Raw genomic sequence first — 19,764 nt, forward strand, 5'->3', positions numbered from 1 at the left:
ATGAAAATTCTATATTGCCTTAATACATTCCTAAATACAGATGCCTCAGCTGAAATATTCAGTGTTAGCTTTATTTTTACAAATAATATGATGCTGAAAGTTTTGCCTGTGCTGACTGGTTAGGTGAAGGGTGTGCTTTACCTTTTGCCCCAGACACAAGGTGAGTGTGTTGCTGACATTAAACTGTGTTGTACTCAGCAAGATCATGCAAACAGATACTGCCATAAATTTATTACCCTTTTGCTCATTTTACTTTTCTCACTAGAACTCAGTAAATATTACTGAATATAGAGCTGACTCAGAAAAGTTGGGTACACAGGAGGAGAAAAGAAATACATTTAGAGGAACAAAGATGCAGTTTATGTGACAGCAGTCACAAGAGGAGAACTGCTGTCCATGCAGATAGGTACTATGTGGTCATCCTTATTTTTACAGTAGGTAACTGACAAAATAGTTGTCCAAGATGTGCTCCTGTGAATTAAGACAGATCCAACAAGAATAGGCAAATCAATTCTTTTTTTTTCCTTTCTTAACTGAAATACAGGGATTTTTGCATACCGTGCCCTTCCCTTCATGAATTCTGTATTTCCTTCCAGAGACCAAAAGACAAAAAAAAAGATTTTAATCTGTTCCCAAGTAGAAAATGAGAAAAGTAACCACAGTGAGAGGAAATTACTAATAAGTTTTCCAAGCAGCACAGGGGAAAACCTCTGGGGGCATCTATTAGACAAAATTTCTAATATTTATTCTATCAATCTATTTAAACTCTTCATAACTAACTCCAATTCCAAAGAAAACCCCACAAATTGGTCCAAATTCAGCATGCATGTGCACATACCTCTGATTTCCGCATTTCCTTTAATATTCTGCATCTCCATATGTAAAACACAATCTCAGTTAAAAAAAAAAAAAGTCTGGCTGTTTTTCTGGACTAAACAGCACAGAGTACCAGACTGCACCTTAGAACTTGTGTTTACTATGTCAATACTACATGCATACCCATCTCTATTTATACACACATTTGCAGGAACTAATATGAAAACTGCCAAATATTGGGGAAAAAAAATTAATTCCAGCCTCTAGCTGAATGGAATAACTAAACTCATGTAAAGCAATACACAATCCTTTGATTTCTACTAAAATGATTAGTAACAATCAATTTCTTTAATTTCATTACTAGAAAGGATTAAAAGTATGTCCCAAAATTACATTAGAGATAACCACATCATCAGTGTCCTGATGGGATTTTTATTAAAAATGAGAAAGTTCTCTTGTCTTGATTACAGCAGCACAAGTTGCAGTACTGTTTTTTCTTCAATAGATGGTGAAATGAAGAGATCATTCATTTCATGCAAGTATTTCAAAAGAAGGAAAAAGCTTGATATGTTCAATTTGAACTATGTGCCAATTTTTAAACAACATTTTTAAGTTGCTCTTTGATCAGAATTCAAAAACTTCAATTTCTAAGAAGTGTGTGCCTGTTTCACAGGCCATTAAAAGACATCTGCAAAAAGAAAACTACAACTTTTGTACACCAGTGTTGCTGTGTTTGAGTTATCTTAAGTGCTTATTCATTATTTGCCTCTCTTGAACAATACTGAAGTAAATCATGCAAGCCTTTTGCACAATACCAGAGATATAAAATTCTACAGTTAATCAGTTAAAGCACAAGTGAGCTTCCAAGACTTAGAATAAAAATTGACCAATAAATTGATTTAATTAAGAAAGTAACATACTTATAAATGACCACTTGCTATGTTACCTGCATTTGCATTTCTATAACTTTTATAGATTAAAAAACCCCTAATAATCTACTTCTAGGATAAGTTCTATTACATTATGCTGTTAAGAAAATCATATGTGAATAATCTTTGCTTTCTAATCTAAAAGTAAGAGGAATTCAAGTTTTTATATATTTCTAAACACCAACCACTTTCACCCTATTAAAATATTTAGAAGCAAGGAAGCTTTAAGCATGTCTGGCAAATACTTTGCTGCTTATATTGTTATCCAGAAGAACTGTACACCTCTACCAAGGAGGGAAAATCATCAATATTGCAGAACTGTTAGAAAGCTTAACTAAAACCCTCTGATAAATCACGTAGTTAAGCACATTGGGCCATTTATTCCCTTACTTAGGTCACTTTTAGACCAATGTGTCTTCATTTGTTTGAATGGAAGCAATCTTAAGTGATGTATGAATTAGGGAGAAGTGTGGCAAATCCTTTGAGTAAAGAATTCTCCACTCAGAGGGATAACTAAAATGCAAATACAATGTGAGGGAACAGATAAAAAATAAAACAGATTAACCTCAGCGTAACTAAAATCAATTTTATTAACAGAAGTTTTGCAGAACAGTTCCTGAATCTGCAATGATTTTTTCTTCATGTTTAACATTACACTAATTTTTCCTTCCATGATAGCCTCCTAACCACAAACACTACCTATTTTTGTGAGGACTCACTATCATCTGTAGAACACAGTTCTACAGTAGCAATCTTGGCTCATATAATTGGGCTTTTCTTGGCAGTTCAAAAACCATGTGTGAGGCTCAGCACCTTACCTCGATTAAGTCAGTGGCAACCCTGAATGTGGCTTTTCAGATAGTACCATTTTCAGTTATGAGAAAGACTAGGACTTCTGTAATAGCTTATTTCAGAGCACAATACTTAAGACAGTTCATAATAAAGCATTGTTAATCTTTCACAAATTTTACATAACAACTTTTATGTCTCATTAATCACTGTGCTATTAGTATAATTTGAATTTGCTGGCTTCATAATCTCTTGATAAATTTCACAGCACCTGCTTATTTTTTGATATGTGACTTTTCTAGGTCCTCAGACTATTTTTTCTGATGTTACAGCTGGAAATGACTATAACAACTTTACTCAGTACTTACTGTTTTGTTACATAACTGGTGCTTGGTGGGGTAGGGTGATGGTGGTGAAACAATTGGGTCTGCTGGGTTTAAACATTATCTTACTTCTTCCATGCTGTCTCCGTCTGAGCTAAAGATACCTCATCCACATGCAAAGCGTTCCTAAGAAGTGACAGCAGGAAACTAATTTTTGAGCAGCTTCCAATAAAACTGCAACTTTAAAAGGAGAATCCTAGATTTTAATTGCATTAACAATTTATTTAACATAAACACCTAGAGAACAAAGTTCAGAAGTATCTGAGTCTCAGTCTCAAAAGAAAAACTATCCCAAGCACTAAATGAGTTTGGATACACCCACCCTGCTGTTCCTCCAGACACACAGCAATGTCATTGACTCACTGAGCTACTTCTTGACGGTTCTTTGAGAGGTACAAAATCTTCTGACAGATACATAATTGAGAAACCCTGGGAAGAAATGCTACTGTGTTGCAGCATCTGTTCTATAAATGAAGATAAGCATAACAGATTTGTAGTTCCAGAAATTAAGACAGTTCTTTGTTTCAAAAGGAGTGACATAGAAGATACAGCACAAGTATGTGTATTAAAACAGCTTGTAGGACAAGTGCAGATAATTCACTGGTTCTCATGGTCTGTAATACTTGCTTCATCACTCTTTATGTTGTTCATATCTTGGTTTTAATATACACAACAGATCTTCTTGGTTACTTTTAAGTGTTATAGGAAGAGGTTCTACTAATGTGGCAAGGACGTTTTACAGAAGTAATTTCAGAACTTGACAAACACAGTTCTAAAACATAAAAAGTCAAAGCTTCTGCTGTAGATACTCCATTAATATCGGGCCCAGGTTCCTGGAAGGACTGCTCTGTCTCAGTTTCTGTTACCCTGGCTGGGTTACTCTCTCCTCCTCATTTTTATTTCTATCATTTTTGGCATTTTACACCACAGAAAATTTGTGATTCGGAGAAGATAATGGAAATAAGCACTGGCTTTTGTATCTGTACACTGGCAAATGGACTGCTAAGCTTGTGTAACATTTGGAGAATGCTTTTTTTATTCCTTAGATGAGATTTGTTAGCAGGGGATTGGAAATGCACTGTGATCCTTCTCTTGTTGATTTTCTTTCTCAGTAGGTTTTTTTCCCCTCACTTTTCTCCTCTCTTAGATGTTCACATTTTAAATCAAAAGAATTACTTATGAGAATGAAACTATCTTTGATCATACTAGGCATTTTTTTCACTGTGATGATGGCAGATCTCGTAAGACTGAAAACAGAATTACAGGAATGGCAACAGCAGGTAACAAGCTTTTGTAAGATAGCTGTGATCTAGGAAGGGAGCACCCACTTCAGCCATGCGGGAAAAGAGGCTCTTTGCACGTTCAGTTTGCCTCCTGTATTTTGATTTGATGAGAGCAAGGAGAAATGCTCCCTCCATGACATTTTAAATGAAGCCACAAACAGTTTCCTCACCACAGTTATTCCAAGGAAAGAAATTTCCAATTACTTGGCAAATGAAGAAAGAATATCCAGAGGGGGGCTGAATCTAAACGCAGCTTTTTCTTCCTTAGCATTTGCAAATCCTTCTCACAGAGTAGAAGGCTGCAGTCCAGGAAGCCACAGAGAACTGCTCATCTCACTGTTGTTTTTTTTTCTGGGAGACAGTAATATCACTGTGATTAGAACATAATCAGCCAAACAAAGCACAGCACACCAGGACCCCCTATTTCTGTAAGGGAATATAGGAGGAGGCAATGCACTAAAGCTTTCAGAGTGTGGAGTCTCTTACTCTCCCTCATATGTAATTTTTTTTGGACAACATGAAGCTCGTAAACACTCAGACCAGATGGTGTAACATGCAGCAGCAGGAGATGGAGCTTATTAGCTATCACTTCCTTCTGCTAGTATACAGCCCAGAAATTTGAAGGACCTTTAAATCACCCTCTGCTGAAAGCTGAGGCCATTTTATGAGACAGTACAAGGGATATATTGTGTGGCCTTACACACACATCACATCTTCATTACACTTCAGGTCCCTGCTCTAAAGTATGCAGGTGCAAAATATGCTTAAATTAGGATCTCAGAATACTTTCTATAATTAGGAAAATAATGCTGTGGACAACATTAAAAGTCTAAAATGCAAATGTCTGGCATTTGCAAACAAGTGACAAAAGATTCTAACAATACAAGGTCCAGCATCACATTTCTCCTCATTCATTCTTCATCTACCTGCAGAATTCAGGTGGAAGCCTGTGGCCAGTGGTGTTCCCCACGGATCAGTACCGGGTCCAGTTTTGTTCAGTATCTTCATCAGTGACCTGGAAGAGGGGACTGAGTGTGCCACTGGCAAGTTCACTGATGATACAAAACTGGGGGGGTGGTGGTGGATGACATACTGGAAGGCTGTGCTGCCATCCAATGAGATCTGGATAGGCTGGAGAGCTAGGGGAAGGGGAACCTCATGAAGTTCAATAAGGACAAGTGCACAGTTCCTGCATCGGGGAGGAGTAACACCAGACACTGGGACAGACTAGGGCTTGTCCTGCTGGAAAGCAGATCCATGGAGAAAGACCTGAGAGTCCTAGTGGACAGGAAGCTATTCATGGGACAGCAACGTGCCCCTGTTGCCAAGAGGGCCAACAGCATCCTGGTGTGCATCAAGACAAGTGTGTCCAGCAGGCCTGGAGAGGTTCTTCTCCTCATCTACTCTGCCCTAGTGAGACCACATTTAGAATACTGTGTCCAGTTTTGCACTCCCCAATTCAAAGAGACAAGGATTTACTGGAGAGAGTCAAATGGAGAGCTACGAGGATGATTGAGGGACTTGAACATCTCTCCTGTGAAGACAGACTGAGAGAACTGCGGCTGTCTAGTCTTGAGAAGAGAAGGCTATAAATATCTGAGGGGTGGGTGTCAAGTTGAAGGTGCCAGTCTCTTTTTCTAGTGCCCAGTGACATGACAAGGAACAACAGGTACAAACTAGAACAAAGGAGGTTCCACCTCAACACAAGGAGACACTTCCTTACAGTGACAGAATACTGGAACTGGATGCCCAGAGAGGTTGTGGAATCTCCTGCTCTGGAGACTTTTAAAAAGCTGCCTGGATGCATTCCTGTGTGGCCTGCCATAGGTGATCCTGGGCACGGGGGTTAGACTTGATCTCTGGAGGTTCCTTCCAATCCCTAACATTCTGTGATTCTGTGATTTTAATAATACAAAATACCTCAACGGTTTTGATAGGTGCTGGCATCAATTTCCTCTGGGAGACTCACAAGACCACAGATTTGTGGTATGTTAGAGTATTCTTGCAATGTTACATGCAATGGATTAAGCACAGAGGCTTATTTACTTTCACATGCCATTTAAAAATAAACCCATTGAAACAAAAGGCACATGCTATGAACAGCCCAAATTCAACTCTCCATAGCCCTGGCACAGATGCAAAGCAGATCTGCTGCCCTGAATGGATTTACCCAATTCTGCAATCAGAGCAGAATATGGCTATTGTGAGAAAAGCTTTTGCTACTTCACAGATGACAAAAAACCACCATGACATTTTCCTGACAGGACAATTTCCTACCAGTACTTGTCAGCATGCCTCATATTTATGTCTATGATGGTAACTAAAATTGTTTTTGACTGGTTACATGATGTTAAGAGTTATGTGTGTTTAAATCTTCCTTTCTGGTAAGCTTAAATTTGCTGAACTTTAAAGCAGAGCAAAACAAGACAGCAATTTCTACACCCCACATACAACTGTTTCTTTCTACGTAAACAAAGTGTTTGTCAATCAATAGAACATTTCTAATGCCTCTGTATCCTCACCACTGCTAGAACATAACAGAGGGCAGAAATGAGAATGGGATGGCAACAGCAGTAAGCTAAAAAAGAAATCCAGGATGAGACAGAAGTGCCCTAGGCTGAAGCACACAGCTTTCTCACACCGACCCCGGCCTCTTCATGAAGCCAATTGAGTTCATTCAAAGATTCTGACCACTGAGCTGTATTGCTCCTCAAGATAATTTTATATATTTTCTTGAAAAACATTTTGTATGTTACAAATCTGCAGCTTTTGTCCTACAGAAGCATTTTTCTTACTTGGACTGAAAGCAGGAAAGGTCACTTCTTTGTGAAGCACTCCAAAATGTAATTTCCTAGAATACTAGAAACATTGACTTTTCCACATAGATTTACCAGAAAATATTTGTTGTTGGATCCTCCTGCTAGGAATAACTCCAGTTTGCCTTCCCTCAAATGCAGATCAGTATATTTATCTTGCCAGGAAATACATGTTTGTCTAACCAGAAATTACCGCCGTATGCTCATATTGTTAACAATCAATAAACTTTATCATGCCAATGACTCAATCCCAGATGATTACCCTATCAGGAATTCATTCCTCTAAACTAGTGTTTTCTACAAATATATAATTAACCTAACAGCCATAAAGCTCTTTTGTACTGCCAGTATTTGTAGAGTACAGCTCCTCTCTCATATTTACTTTGGTGGAAACCATGAAAACTGTGGAAGAAAACAGCTCTAATGATGTAAACATGTCACAAATAAGCTAGAAGTGCCATCCATGTATGGTACAACTACAAAAACTTCTCTCCTGGCAGCCATGTCCATCAACCAATCTCAAAGCAAGAACAACATTTATGACAACTTCTGCCAATTCTACCCCATCTCTTTCAAGTACAAAACACTGTGTTTACCAATTCTTCCAGGAATTAATTTACTATGTTTGCCAATATCCCCCAAGTATATGATATTGGGTCTGCCAGGAATTTAATTCCTAAGATGTTCTTGCCAGGATGAGATATTGCAGATTTACATATCTTCAGATAAACAGGAGTTTGAACATTCCACTGAGTAAGGGAATGCATTTTAAGATGTGCACATTATGCGATTAGCACTGCCTCTTCAGGAGTTGATGACACTTTGCCAGGAGAATTTTGTATCTGCTCACACTGAGTTGTTAGGCCAGGAACACCTAGCTCAGCTAAAACAGTCTGCAGTGTTATTTGTTCAGGCTGGGATTGTCAGATAACTACAAGTTTCTAATGCAAATAACTCAGAAAACACAATTTATCTTGCACACTCTGTGAGGGCCATCAGTACTAGATCTCAAGAATAACACCTCAGAATCATTGCTTAATCAATACATGAATTCTGTACTTACTGCAGGTGAAGGTTTTTTCTTTCATATTCCTATCTACAAGGCATGTGAAACTAACCAATAAATTATTCCTCTTTGAAGAGTAAGATTTTTTGATACAATTTCAGGAATTGTAAGGGACACGCAATTATTGAAGCAATTAGGTGTTCTATATTTGGGGTTGTTTTCAGTCTTTAAAACAAAAATCATTGTAATTTGCAAGATCACACAGCCTGTCAAAGAAAACAGACACAAAACATATTTTGCAAAATACTAACTGTGCTACTCAATTCTGTAGGATTTATTTGGGAGCTCTTAAAATGTTTCCTTTGAGTTCATGCCCTGTGGTTGATACAGGTTGTCTCTATTCGCAAACGCATAAATACCCACCTGTAATGATCTTACATAATCTCAGATTTCAACTGAAACTTCTCATAGAAATAAATCCTCAGTATTGATAGCAACAATGAAATAGTCAAACTGCTCATAACAAAAAAAGCTTCACAGAAACTGCTGAGATATATCAGTATTTCGAGCAATAAATCATACTTCAGTCTGAAGCTATTTACTAAATTCAGATGACTCGCAGTGTAATTTATATAACCTACCACGCTTAAGTAGCCAATATAAATTCTTCCAGTTTCTATAAACATCCAAATCAGTGATTCTTTTCACAAAATTGACTAGATCAGTACAGATACTCTGACACTTGTTCTAAGCTTCTCTATTTTTCATATTCCAAAAAAATTGTCTTCTCTCATTCCATCATTAGAGCTCCTGTGATTGCTATCTCGCCCTTCATCATAATCACTTCATTCCTGGCTGTTACTCTGTGTCTGGTTTCTTGTCTGTTCTCATGGATGAAGCTCATGGATTTTATCCTGACTGTGCAATCCGTTCATTCATCACACATTATGTACAGGGCACTGTTTCAGTTGTAGCTAGTAGCTGGAGAAGAACATCATGGCACTACCTGGGGACACAGCTGTGGATGTGTCTTGAGCTTTAATATATGGGTTGGGTTTTTTATTGCCACTGTCTTAAGTAATGGCATGGTACAGCACTCTCCATGCAGAACAATTCTCTTTGAAAAGGGGGTTGGGGTTTGATTTCTATATTTATAATATTTAAAAAATGTGCTCTGATAAAGATTCTTATAAGGAATTTTATAAATTAATTGATTTAAAATTCCATCTACAGTTTTATAGATTGATGTCAGATTTAGAGTCCAAAACTGAACCTGATTTTTTTCTGGTATTGACTGATTAACTACCAAGAATCACCAAGAAATCACCCATTCCCAGGCTCCATACCATGAAGCCTGATGTCCTTTCAGAAATAACACACTAAGATGCAATTAAATCAAACTCTGGCTGGAATCTGAAATTTTCCACTCAGCTTTACAAACTTTTTTCTGCTCTTTTTTAAGTTTTGAGCTCAATCATTTTTAAAAAATTGCAAATCTTTGCTGCTTGCCATGCTAAACATTCAGGTTCAATTTGTTGCAGAGGAAAACTGTGATTTAAATCACTAGAAAGACCAAACTGAATTTGTCACAGGAGAAAACTATGATTTCTAGTAAAAGTAAAGTTCATCTCCATTGGTAAAAACCAGCACACAAGTGTATGTTATTAAAAATACTTCTGTGCTCAATAACAGAAGAAAGCAATCTGTATATATTCAACAATCATATACTGACTTAAGACAATTCAGGAGAGAAGGTGTCCAGAGCATTCAAGTACTGCCCTGCCTATTGACAACCCACTTTAGGGGCTTAAGTGATTTTCCATGAACGTGGACATGCAAAATCATTCTGCAGTTTGAAGCATACAAGACTATTACTTCCTAGAAGAAAAATAACAATGCTCATAAAGGAGAAGATCTGCAAATTCAGTCTCTCATAAAAATTAATTTGAATGGAAAAATCTTGGGGCAGATATTTCCAATAACACCATCTTACAACATAAGTTGTAAAATACCTGTTCACTTGTGCAAGCATAAATCTGATTCCTAACAGGCCAGTCCTGTGTAAGTGAGGTAAGTTCATGCCTGACAACTTCTTGCAGAAACACACACTAATTTGATCATTTCTCCAAAATTATTAATGCAATTGCTTTCAGAGGCACTGTTCTGGAAGAATAAATTCAACCTATGACACACAGGCTGGTTTCTTAGGCCTACAACAGAATGATTGCAACCCTTTTACATGTGTCTAAGCCACTGATGCTACAGCTAACATGAATGCCAAGTGCAGCAAGGCTTTGCAAACACAGGGAGCTTTTCAGAGGCCTAGGTCAATGCAGAGGTTATGCTTTCATAGCCTGAGTTTCACTAATGAGGTAGTTGCTTTAAGTAGATCTACATTTATGTCATCTCCGGTTACAACAATACAGTCATATCTTAAGTTACCCAAAGTCTCATAGCATGTCCAACAACAAGTAATTTAAAATGAATCACATAAGGTAAAGTTTTCTATACAATACTCTCTTGATATCTGTTCATGGCTTTTTCATGCCCAGTATTGTACTTTTGCAGCTCATTGGAGGGAATGTATGTATGTGGACTGAGGCTATCTCTGACAGGTAGGATATTATTTCTCCCATGAGTTTTAGGTACTTTCAGACAACATCAGTATTATGAAAGTAACTTGATTCAGAATATCTGCAGTAAACTCAAAAAGGCTGCAAAAGTGACGGAGCACAGCTATTCTAATTTTTGCATTAATTTACACATCAGAGGAGACAAGTCTTCCAGCTTCAAGAAGTCTTTTTTTTTTTCTCTTGTGAAAAAAAGAAGTTATTTTGATCAGACTGGAGACTGCCTTCTTGAATGAGTGGTGTGGGACTGGTTTGCCTTGTTTGAAGGATATTTTCTTTGGGGTTTTTTGTGGGTTTGGGTTGTTTTATTTATAGTAAGTATCAAAATTTTTATCTCAGAAGTATTGGCCACACTATAATGGATCAATGCAACCAATCTCTGAACAGCAGAGTGATTGCCCCTGAAACCCAGCTGCTGTTTAGGACAGGAGTCTTGCCACTTCTGACATGCACTTTGATACCTGCCCCATGATCCTGCACAAATTTATGACAGATTTGAAGAACAGAAAAGCCACTTGTCTGTACAAAGTCTGCTAAAATCCACCACATAGGGTTTGACAGACAGCAGTCTATCAGGGAATGCTGCTTGCCTCCTTCCATTTCTTTGGTCTTAGACTTCAGTCTCTAACCAAACAGAAGCTTTTGCTCATCTTAGCTCAACCATGATAAGCTCTCAAATATCTGTCCTAGACTTCTGCCTGTGTAACGCGAAAGGCTAAAAAAACCTTAACTGATGGCTTTGTTGTTATAAGACACTAATTATCTTCAGTACATGACTTGGTTATTTGCATGACTAGAAGCTTTTTTAAGAAAATGGTTGCATCTGAATTAATTTATAGCCTTTGTGAGCACACACAGAGATAGTCTCCAACCTCAACACTGATTTTATACCAAAATGTACACAACATATGCAAAGGTAGCAAATACATAGTCAGTGTTAGTGAGAGGAGTAGCTACTACTAAAGAAATACTTATCTGTAGCTATCATGTGATGGTCTCCAGAATACCAGTCAGTCCAGCCTGCTAGAAAATCAATTTTACTTTGAAAAAAAAATGAAATCCTTAAATTTCTGATATTACAGTATGACTAAAAATAGATTAAAAGTGAGTTATCTTCACAAGTCTTTAAAAACAAGTGTCTGCTTGTCTGCTGAGAAAATGATATTGTTTCATAGTAAGTAATCAGAAAGTAATAACCATAATTAGTAGATAAATAAACAATTTACCTTGTGTAGACTGGTCAATATTTTTTCTTTTTCTGCTGTGACTGTTGTAATTAAGTCTTAGCTCTTGGCTATACTCGTTCAGAGTTTCTCTTGAGTCATAAGATTGCCTTTGCTTTCCCCCATCTTCACTTTCATCTGAAGAACTTGTGTAAGTTAAATCCACTTCATGTTTAACTTTTGACAGTGGCTGGTACGGTTTGCAGTCCATCTGCTCCATCTCTGATTAAATAGGCTCAAAGTCATGAAAACAAGCAACTGGAACTCCTCAAGGAAATAGTCCTAGAAAAAAAGAAACAAACAACAAAAACAAATAACAATGATTTATCATATATCTCATACATAAGCTTCACTCACAAAGACCCAATTTTATTTCCAGTTGATATAGGTCAGTTACATTTTATTAACAATACTGTAATCCAGGAAAGAATCTGAACATGTCTTATCTTACTATTTTACTTTTTAAAAATAAAGTGAAGATAATAGCAACTTGAAGGAAAAAAAAAAGGAAAAGAAAAAAAAAGAAAAAAAGAAAGAAAACCAAATCTTAAGCACTATCCCCAGACCAGGCAATAACCCTGCCTTATGCACAAAATATGTTACAAGACATACATTTGGTATTAAAGCCAAAATGGAACAGTTACTCCTCCTCTAAAGGGATGCATGTTCATCTTAAGCGGAAAAACATATTACATCTCCTAAAACAAGAAGCCAAGAAAACAAAGTTCACTCTTCTAAAGTATTTTTCTGTAAATTTAATTATACTTAATCAGAAGTAACAGACTTCATACTATAGAAAACCACCAGACTTAGTAAAAAAGAAAACACACTATACTGTTACTCCTCAAGAGCATATGATGGTTCATTTTCCTTTTAGACTTTGTGTGCATTGCAAGAGGAAGAAACTTCTACCCTGCAGTACAATCTCCTGTTTCCTCTACATCTCCTGTCTAAACTCATACCAACATGGGGGGCTATACTGACCCTCAGGGCAACCTTCAAAACTGCAGCTTGCAGTTTTGCATATCACCAAAATGACTTTCAAATCCAGTATCATTAAGTGGGTTGCAGCCACACACATACCTAGTGCATTTGCCCTGTAGCCTTCCCTTCATAAAGCTGTTTGCATCATTAATTCTAATTCAAACTCTCTGACAAAATAACAGGGGTTGGGGCACACCTTACACAGCAGCATGCTTCCACAAACAGAACTTTGTTCAAATAAATTTGGGGTTGTTTTTTTGAGATTAAGAGATGCCATTGACCAACAAAGAGAAATGTAACAGAAAAAGAGTGTTGTAAATATTATTGCTGGAAGATCAAAACCATAGAAGCTAAAAGAGATGTTGCTTAATTAAAAAGCAATTGCTCACAGCTTCTTAATGATCTTAAGGTCAAGCAGCAGAGGGAAGTATGTTTAATACCCTGTTTGATATCAGCCCATCGCTCATGTGCAACAAGGACTTTTAACCCCATAGATTGCCAGCTGTGAGCACACAGTATCAATCTCCAAAAGCAACCACAGGAAAAGTGAAAACACGCAAAAGGTAAACATAAAACCAAAACAAACACAGAAACACACTTCCTGTTAGGGGGCTGTAAAGGAGAAATGAACTTTTAAATTTGTCTGAATTTTGTGAAAAAACTGATGGTAGCTGTCACTGTGCTCCAGGACCACCTTCCTGAGCCAGAGTGGGAAACACTGCCCATGGCATGAAGAGAAAATAAGGCTTTTATCATAGTAATAGACACAGAACTCATGGATGGATGGCAGGGAGAGAAACAGACCACAACAGCAAAGAGTTAACCCCATGGAGTGCATGGATCCTCTTCCCCACATTTCCCCACATCATTTTACTTGAAACACAAAATCTCAGGGAGTTTCATCTAGTTATTTCTTCAGAAACAAACAGCACCTGGATAAAGAGCTCTAGCATTAAAAAAAAAAAAAATGCAGTTCACATCTCCTACTCAACAAAGTAGGCCTGAAAGCACTCAAGTCAATAAAAAACCTCTTCAAGGGAGAGGACTAAAAAAGACACTAAGGAGCTGTCAGTCTGCCTGAGACCAAGGCAAGCCGACAAGTGTGTTGTGGGGCTTCAGCAATGAACACCAGTTTTTGTGCTCTGGATTGATTGCACCACATTGAGTTGGTTTCAAGATGCTTCTGTAGACAAGTTACTAATAAGCACTATTTACTTCTCAAAAGCTATTTGCCTAAGTAATTTACTGTTATTTGCCAACATTGCCTATTGTTGCCTATGAAGTTCAGTACTTATTTGATGAGCTGCTTTAACAGCCTGATCTGTGACAGAATAAGCAAAGGTGCTGTGACTTACAAGCACAGTGCTGGCTTAAAGGATTACCTGATGACTCTCTAGAAATGGTTACTGACAGGAAAAAAGCCTTCCTATATATCCTTTCTGACAGAACAAATGGAGAGGATGCTACAAAAGCCAGAGGAAAATGAGGAGAAATTAAAGGCCTCTACCAAGAAGATGCAGTAGACCAGAAATAAATTTTGCCATGAAGGCACCAAGTGCAAGGAGGCTCAAGATGCACATGGTAAATCTCACTTCCAAACATACAAAACAATGAACCTGACAAATTTAGCTCATTATTGGAAAAATTAATAGTATAATTATGCACCTTGACTCACTGAGAACAAGAAATACACAGGAGTTCCTCCTAAAAGATAATCTTTGCTGCACATCTATTTGGTGGGAGGTTTCAATGGTGACTTTTTTTTTTTAAACAAGTAACAAAGATTTGTTTGTTGCATAAATTTGCACAGAGACCTATAAAACTATGGCAACAGAAAACCAACTACTTAAAGAATTGTATTTACTCTTTCAAAACAAGGTTCGATAGCTGAAGTCTCTGCCTTTGGGGAGAACAGTTTGTCACAAAAATATATTTAATGATACTAAATCAAATTATATATTTATATTATATATTAAATTCTATTATATTAAACAAACTTCAACTTCCTTCCATGCATGGATTGAACTTGTGCTTCCATTATTTTTCCTTAGTGCATTAGTGTTTCGTAAGCCCTCAGCTACCTGCCCTGATACGAAAGCAGGTGATAAATCTTTTGCAAAAACTGTAAAAATACTTCATAAAATTTCTCATTAAGAAAATACTGTTATGAATCAGGAATATATGATAGAAAACAATCAAACCTTCAAGCTTTTCTACAGTAAGAGATTCAGTTAAATTTAACAAATGATGATCTGTTATGATAACTGGAAGTTAAACACTGACGATCAAACACTTCAGCATTATTTCATATTTCGTTTGGAAAAAATTATACCAATAAGCAATTCAAAATGCTGGAATAGGGCAGGACTAAAGAGAATATTGCCTGAGTGTTTACACAACTGATTTAAAATAACTGGCCTTCTAGTAACTAAACAAAACACCCAGACGATCAATAGCAAGTTGACCTTGTCAGCAAAATGATAAAGTCTCATAAAAGCTTACAGTCCCTGTAAGTGACCTTTGTGTGAGTGCCTTGATGCTCTCTTCCTCACCAGTAAAGAGCACATTTTTTGACCTTTCCATCACTGTTCTGTCATTGAAAGGTTTCACAAAATACTTCAGAAAATTATAAAGTACATAAATAGTGCATGCATACTATACATATAAATACAAGAAATAGGTATTTAGGCGCTCAACAGCAAGTAATTCTTGATCCTACTTTAAGCCCAGTAGTAAGTAGAGTTTATAGTTAGATTTGCAGAAGAAAAGGCAACTAATTTTTGCTCTTTTGCAAATTCAAAAAAAGTCAGAAAGCTCCATTTGCTGGGAAAACATCTTTTAAGCAATGGAATAAATACAGATATGTATATGAATTTATATTTTTCATGTATGATTTATGTCACTTCTAAAATGCACATTGTCAGTGTTATTAGAAACAATTTTCACAGTTCACTTTACATCAAAACTCTCTTAACATCAGCCACCTAATTTTCCTGTTCTGCTCAGCTCAGAATCCTGCTTGGACTGGGGCACAGTAACGTTGGACAACTGGTTTATGAGAGAGCCTGCAATGAGGCTGTTTGCAGAGCATGTATCCAGCAATAGGTATTTTATAAGAAAATTCACTGTAGGAGCTTATACTGTAGCAAGGTTCTGTACTCAATATAGTGATGCCACAGAGATCACTTTATTTAATAGTTCTTTGCTGAAATTCTTATGAGGCTGCTCTGAGAGGGTGCCCATTTAATGAGCAAATTTCCATACTGATTACCCACTATTAATCCCATCAAATAACCAGTGAGATGCTCAACTGGTTACCAGTAAGTCCAGACACATTTAGAGTGGTCATGATTATGGTGATAATAATGTATCACACCCTGAACAGAGTCCCCCAGAAGCATACAAGGTCAAAAATATGAAGAATTGTAGTCTTCTTTGGCCTCAACTAAGCATGATATCCAATACTCAGACATTCCGAAATATATAAAATTAAAATCAATTGCAGTTAGATTGCTAAAATATAACCAGGAAACAGCCCTTGTCTGCAGATATTAAAAACCTAGATTCAGAAAGCAGCCTCCTGCAATCCCATTTTTCATTCTCAATCAACTACCAACCCCAGCTCCACATTTGCTCAGTTCTCTCCTGTACTCTTTTTCTTTCAACATATACCCTTATCTGAAAGCTCCCACTTGCTTATTACCTTTTCAGACCACTGGTTTCTGAAAATGAACTACTAAGCAGGTATTTCAGCGCTGGATTGCTGAAGGCAAAAAGAACAGCACCTTTATTCTGCAAGTCTTTTCTGAAATACAAAACTGTAAAATATGAAAGGCAAAACAAAGCAGACAATCCTGATTTATACCTTTGAAAAATGTGATACCAACAACAAAAAAAAAAGGAAAAAATATTCTGACCTTGTACATACCTTCACCACTATATCCCTCAAATATTTGTTTAGATAGTCTTATTTCTGTTCTAGTTCATCTTTAAAGTTCTCTGTTTTACAGAACAGTTATACTCAGTGAGAAAGATACCAGCTGAGCAGCAGTAGAGCAGGAACAAATTATGTTTCTAGATGATGTATGGAATTAGATAGCACCATGAAGAAATATAGAAAGTCTGCATGATGGAAGCAGATAATACTTGCTACTGGGAGGTAAAGATCTCCTTCTAAACCCAAGAAGAGTAACGGAAAGCAATCCCTAGAAGACTGGCTGAGAAAACAAAACAAAAAACAAACAAACAAAAAAGCCCAAACCCCAAGAAGCAAAATTCACAAGAACATTTTCTGTGGCTCATAAAACATCAACAGATTTTAGAAGACAGCATAATAAAGTATGGATCACTAGGTACAGCACGCCCAGCATGTCTGTATATGAGTTAGACTGTGAAACACTGAGATATTGTGTTATTGCTGCAAGTTGACTGTGCAATACCTCTTAGAAAAAGCAGATGTACAGATAAAAGAAAACAATATGACAATATGAGGCTTTACATATCTTTCTAAATCAGAGATGTAAATGGAAAATGCAGGTTTCAGGGCTATTGTATGGGTTCAGCACACTCCCCAGAGGATGTGCTGTTTTTCACCTCTGGAGGGATTACTCTTGCCCATACATTTATAACTGTCATTGTGATAGATGTGACCGTATTAAAGTTCATTTTCACATTTAATCATTAGTCAAAGTCTAATTTAATTCTAGCAAACACAGTAATTCCAAGGGTTGCCTATTTTATCCAAAGTTTCAGAGAGAAATAAAGAAAGTCAGGTTGTTGCAGTATTTTGTGGCATATGGCAAGACTGGAAGTGAACAGGAAAACATACGGTATGTCAGCTACTCGACTGTGACACAGAATTCTTGGCCAACACGTGCCCTTCACTTTACTTGGAAAATTGCCACTGACTGTAAAAATCACACAATCCCCTAATGTTTCTTTTGGAAACCCATCATTTGGTGAACATAAGTAATGGATATTCAAGCACAAAAGATCATGCTCTACTGCTGTGGGACAAAGTAGATCCCTGTTTCAGGGTGATATATCCTGGACGGCTTCAGAATATCTTTCTGAAGAATTGTACTCTAGGAAATATAATTTCTAATTATATTGCAGAATAACTCCTGCTGTGAACTTTTAATTTCAAATAATAAAAACACTGTGAAAAGTATCCCAGTGTCTCAATGCTTCAACTAGGAATCTTGCAGAATACGAAAAAGTCTGGGCTTAAGTGAAACTACCCATGGGTTTGACATCCACAGATCTGGTACAGAACACATGGGCACATCATCTAATGCCTTTACAACAAAATTCCTAACTGTATGACAGGGACAATATAGGGAAAGAGGTGAAGGAAGTGTGCCCTATATAAGACTGTAGGTTGAGACTGCAGGATCAATATTCCCATGTGGATCTCAGAAGCTGTTTTTACTCCAGGGAGGATGTATGGTCAAAGCTGTATTTTTGCACTAAAAGACTGCACAAAAAGAGAACAGAATTGAACAAAGGGATGTTCCCTCTCACAATGAAATGTGCCTGGGACAATTAAGCTCCCCCAAGTGTACAGGACATTTCCAAAACATACCAGGCACTCTGCCATATTAAATATACCCAGATGCAGTGTTAAAATGAATGGCAGTGGAAGCTCAGGTTGCTCTCCACCACTATGATTACTGCTTTGGTGAAGAGAGTGTAATTTTGCATTGTAAAAACCTAAAATTAGAGACTCCAATTAGTAACCAAGTTCTGTGAAAGTACGGCTTAATCTTGGAGCTCTTCTGCCCTAAAGAAGTAAACAATACCACACCGGGGTTTTATATATATCCACTACATAAGTGCTATTATTTACCTAACAATATAATACAATAGTGAAGCCCACATCTACTTATGTGTATGCACATAGGAAAAATGGAATCTTCATTTTCATCTAGAAGTAAGCAAGCACTGTCCCTTGGAAGGTATGCTGGTTTAAAAGACATCAACACATAACAAGCATGGCATTCATTTTTATGTGACAAGAAAACTGAATTGTGCTTCGGCTATTTGTTGACAAGGCAAATTGTACAGCCATCAAATTGAGATAATTATTGCTATGTCTCTCTTCCAACTGTGTGCTTAATTAAGAAGACCCAGTAAGACCTAATTAGCAACAATGTAATTTTTAAAATCCAATTTAGTTGCTCAGAGATTACAAAAATTGAAAATAACATGTTCCATTTAGATGTTATTAATTTGGGGGGATATTGATTTCAATTTTGTAACACAATAAGGTTAGCACATGAGAATAATGTACAACACATCAAGACCATGGAACATCTTAAGGGCAGTTCAGGTATTAAACTGTCACCAACACTAGGATGCTTTGGCAATGGCCTTTAAAAACTTCCAGCTGACAATTTTGTCTGTATTTCACTTTTCTGGTTTCTAATTTGAATAAAGGTAGAAATATTTACTGAACAAATTAGATTTATTTTCTAGTGTATGTATGGACTATCAAAGCATTAGAACAGGTCTAAGTACCATCATACTTGATAAGACAAAACAATCAGTGGCATCACAGAGAACAAAGTCACAAAGAACTTCTTTTTTTTTTTCTTTTTTTCTTTAACCTTAATCTTCTGGTTTTATTCTCCTAAGACAGATCCCACAGGATATTTTCATAGATCTCAGGGACCCTTGGCATTTTCTTTCCCACTTGCAAAACCAAAGAACTGCACCTAACAAAAAATACATGAGGCAAAACACTGACACCAGCTCACCACCATGCTAATGGGACATGTTATTTTAAATATTACCAGAATCTCTCCAGTATTGTCCACTCCTCAGCTTTGCTGTGGCTTGTTCATAGATTTATGACCTTTTGGGGTTCATTTAATTTTGCTACAACTTCTAGGATTTCTAGAAGC

General features: G+C 37.0%; 1 protein-coding gene across 2 annotated transcripts in view; it reads right to left on the reverse strand.

Moving 5' to 3' along the window:
• TENM1 (teneurin transmembrane protein 1) overlaps window positions 1–12,095 on the reverse strand; it is a 241,021-nt gene extending 228,926 nt beyond the window's left edge. For both annotated transcript variants that reach the window (XM_054388650.1, XM_054388649.1), the window contains exon 1: window positions 11,879–12,095. In XM_054388650.1, coding sequence (XP_054244625.1) covers window positions 11,879–12,095 — 217 coding nt within the window. The remainder of the gene's footprint in view (window positions 1–11,878) is intronic.
• Between the last annotated feature and the right edge of the window lie 7,669 nt (window positions 12,096–19,764).

The sequence above is a fragment of the Indicator indicator genome, chromosome 17 (assembly GCF_027791375.1).
Source record: "Indicator indicator isolate 239-I01 chromosome 17, UM_Iind_1.1, whole genome shotgun sequence".
NCBI lineage: Eukaryota > Metazoa > Chordata > Aves > Piciformes > Indicatoridae > Indicator > Indicator indicator.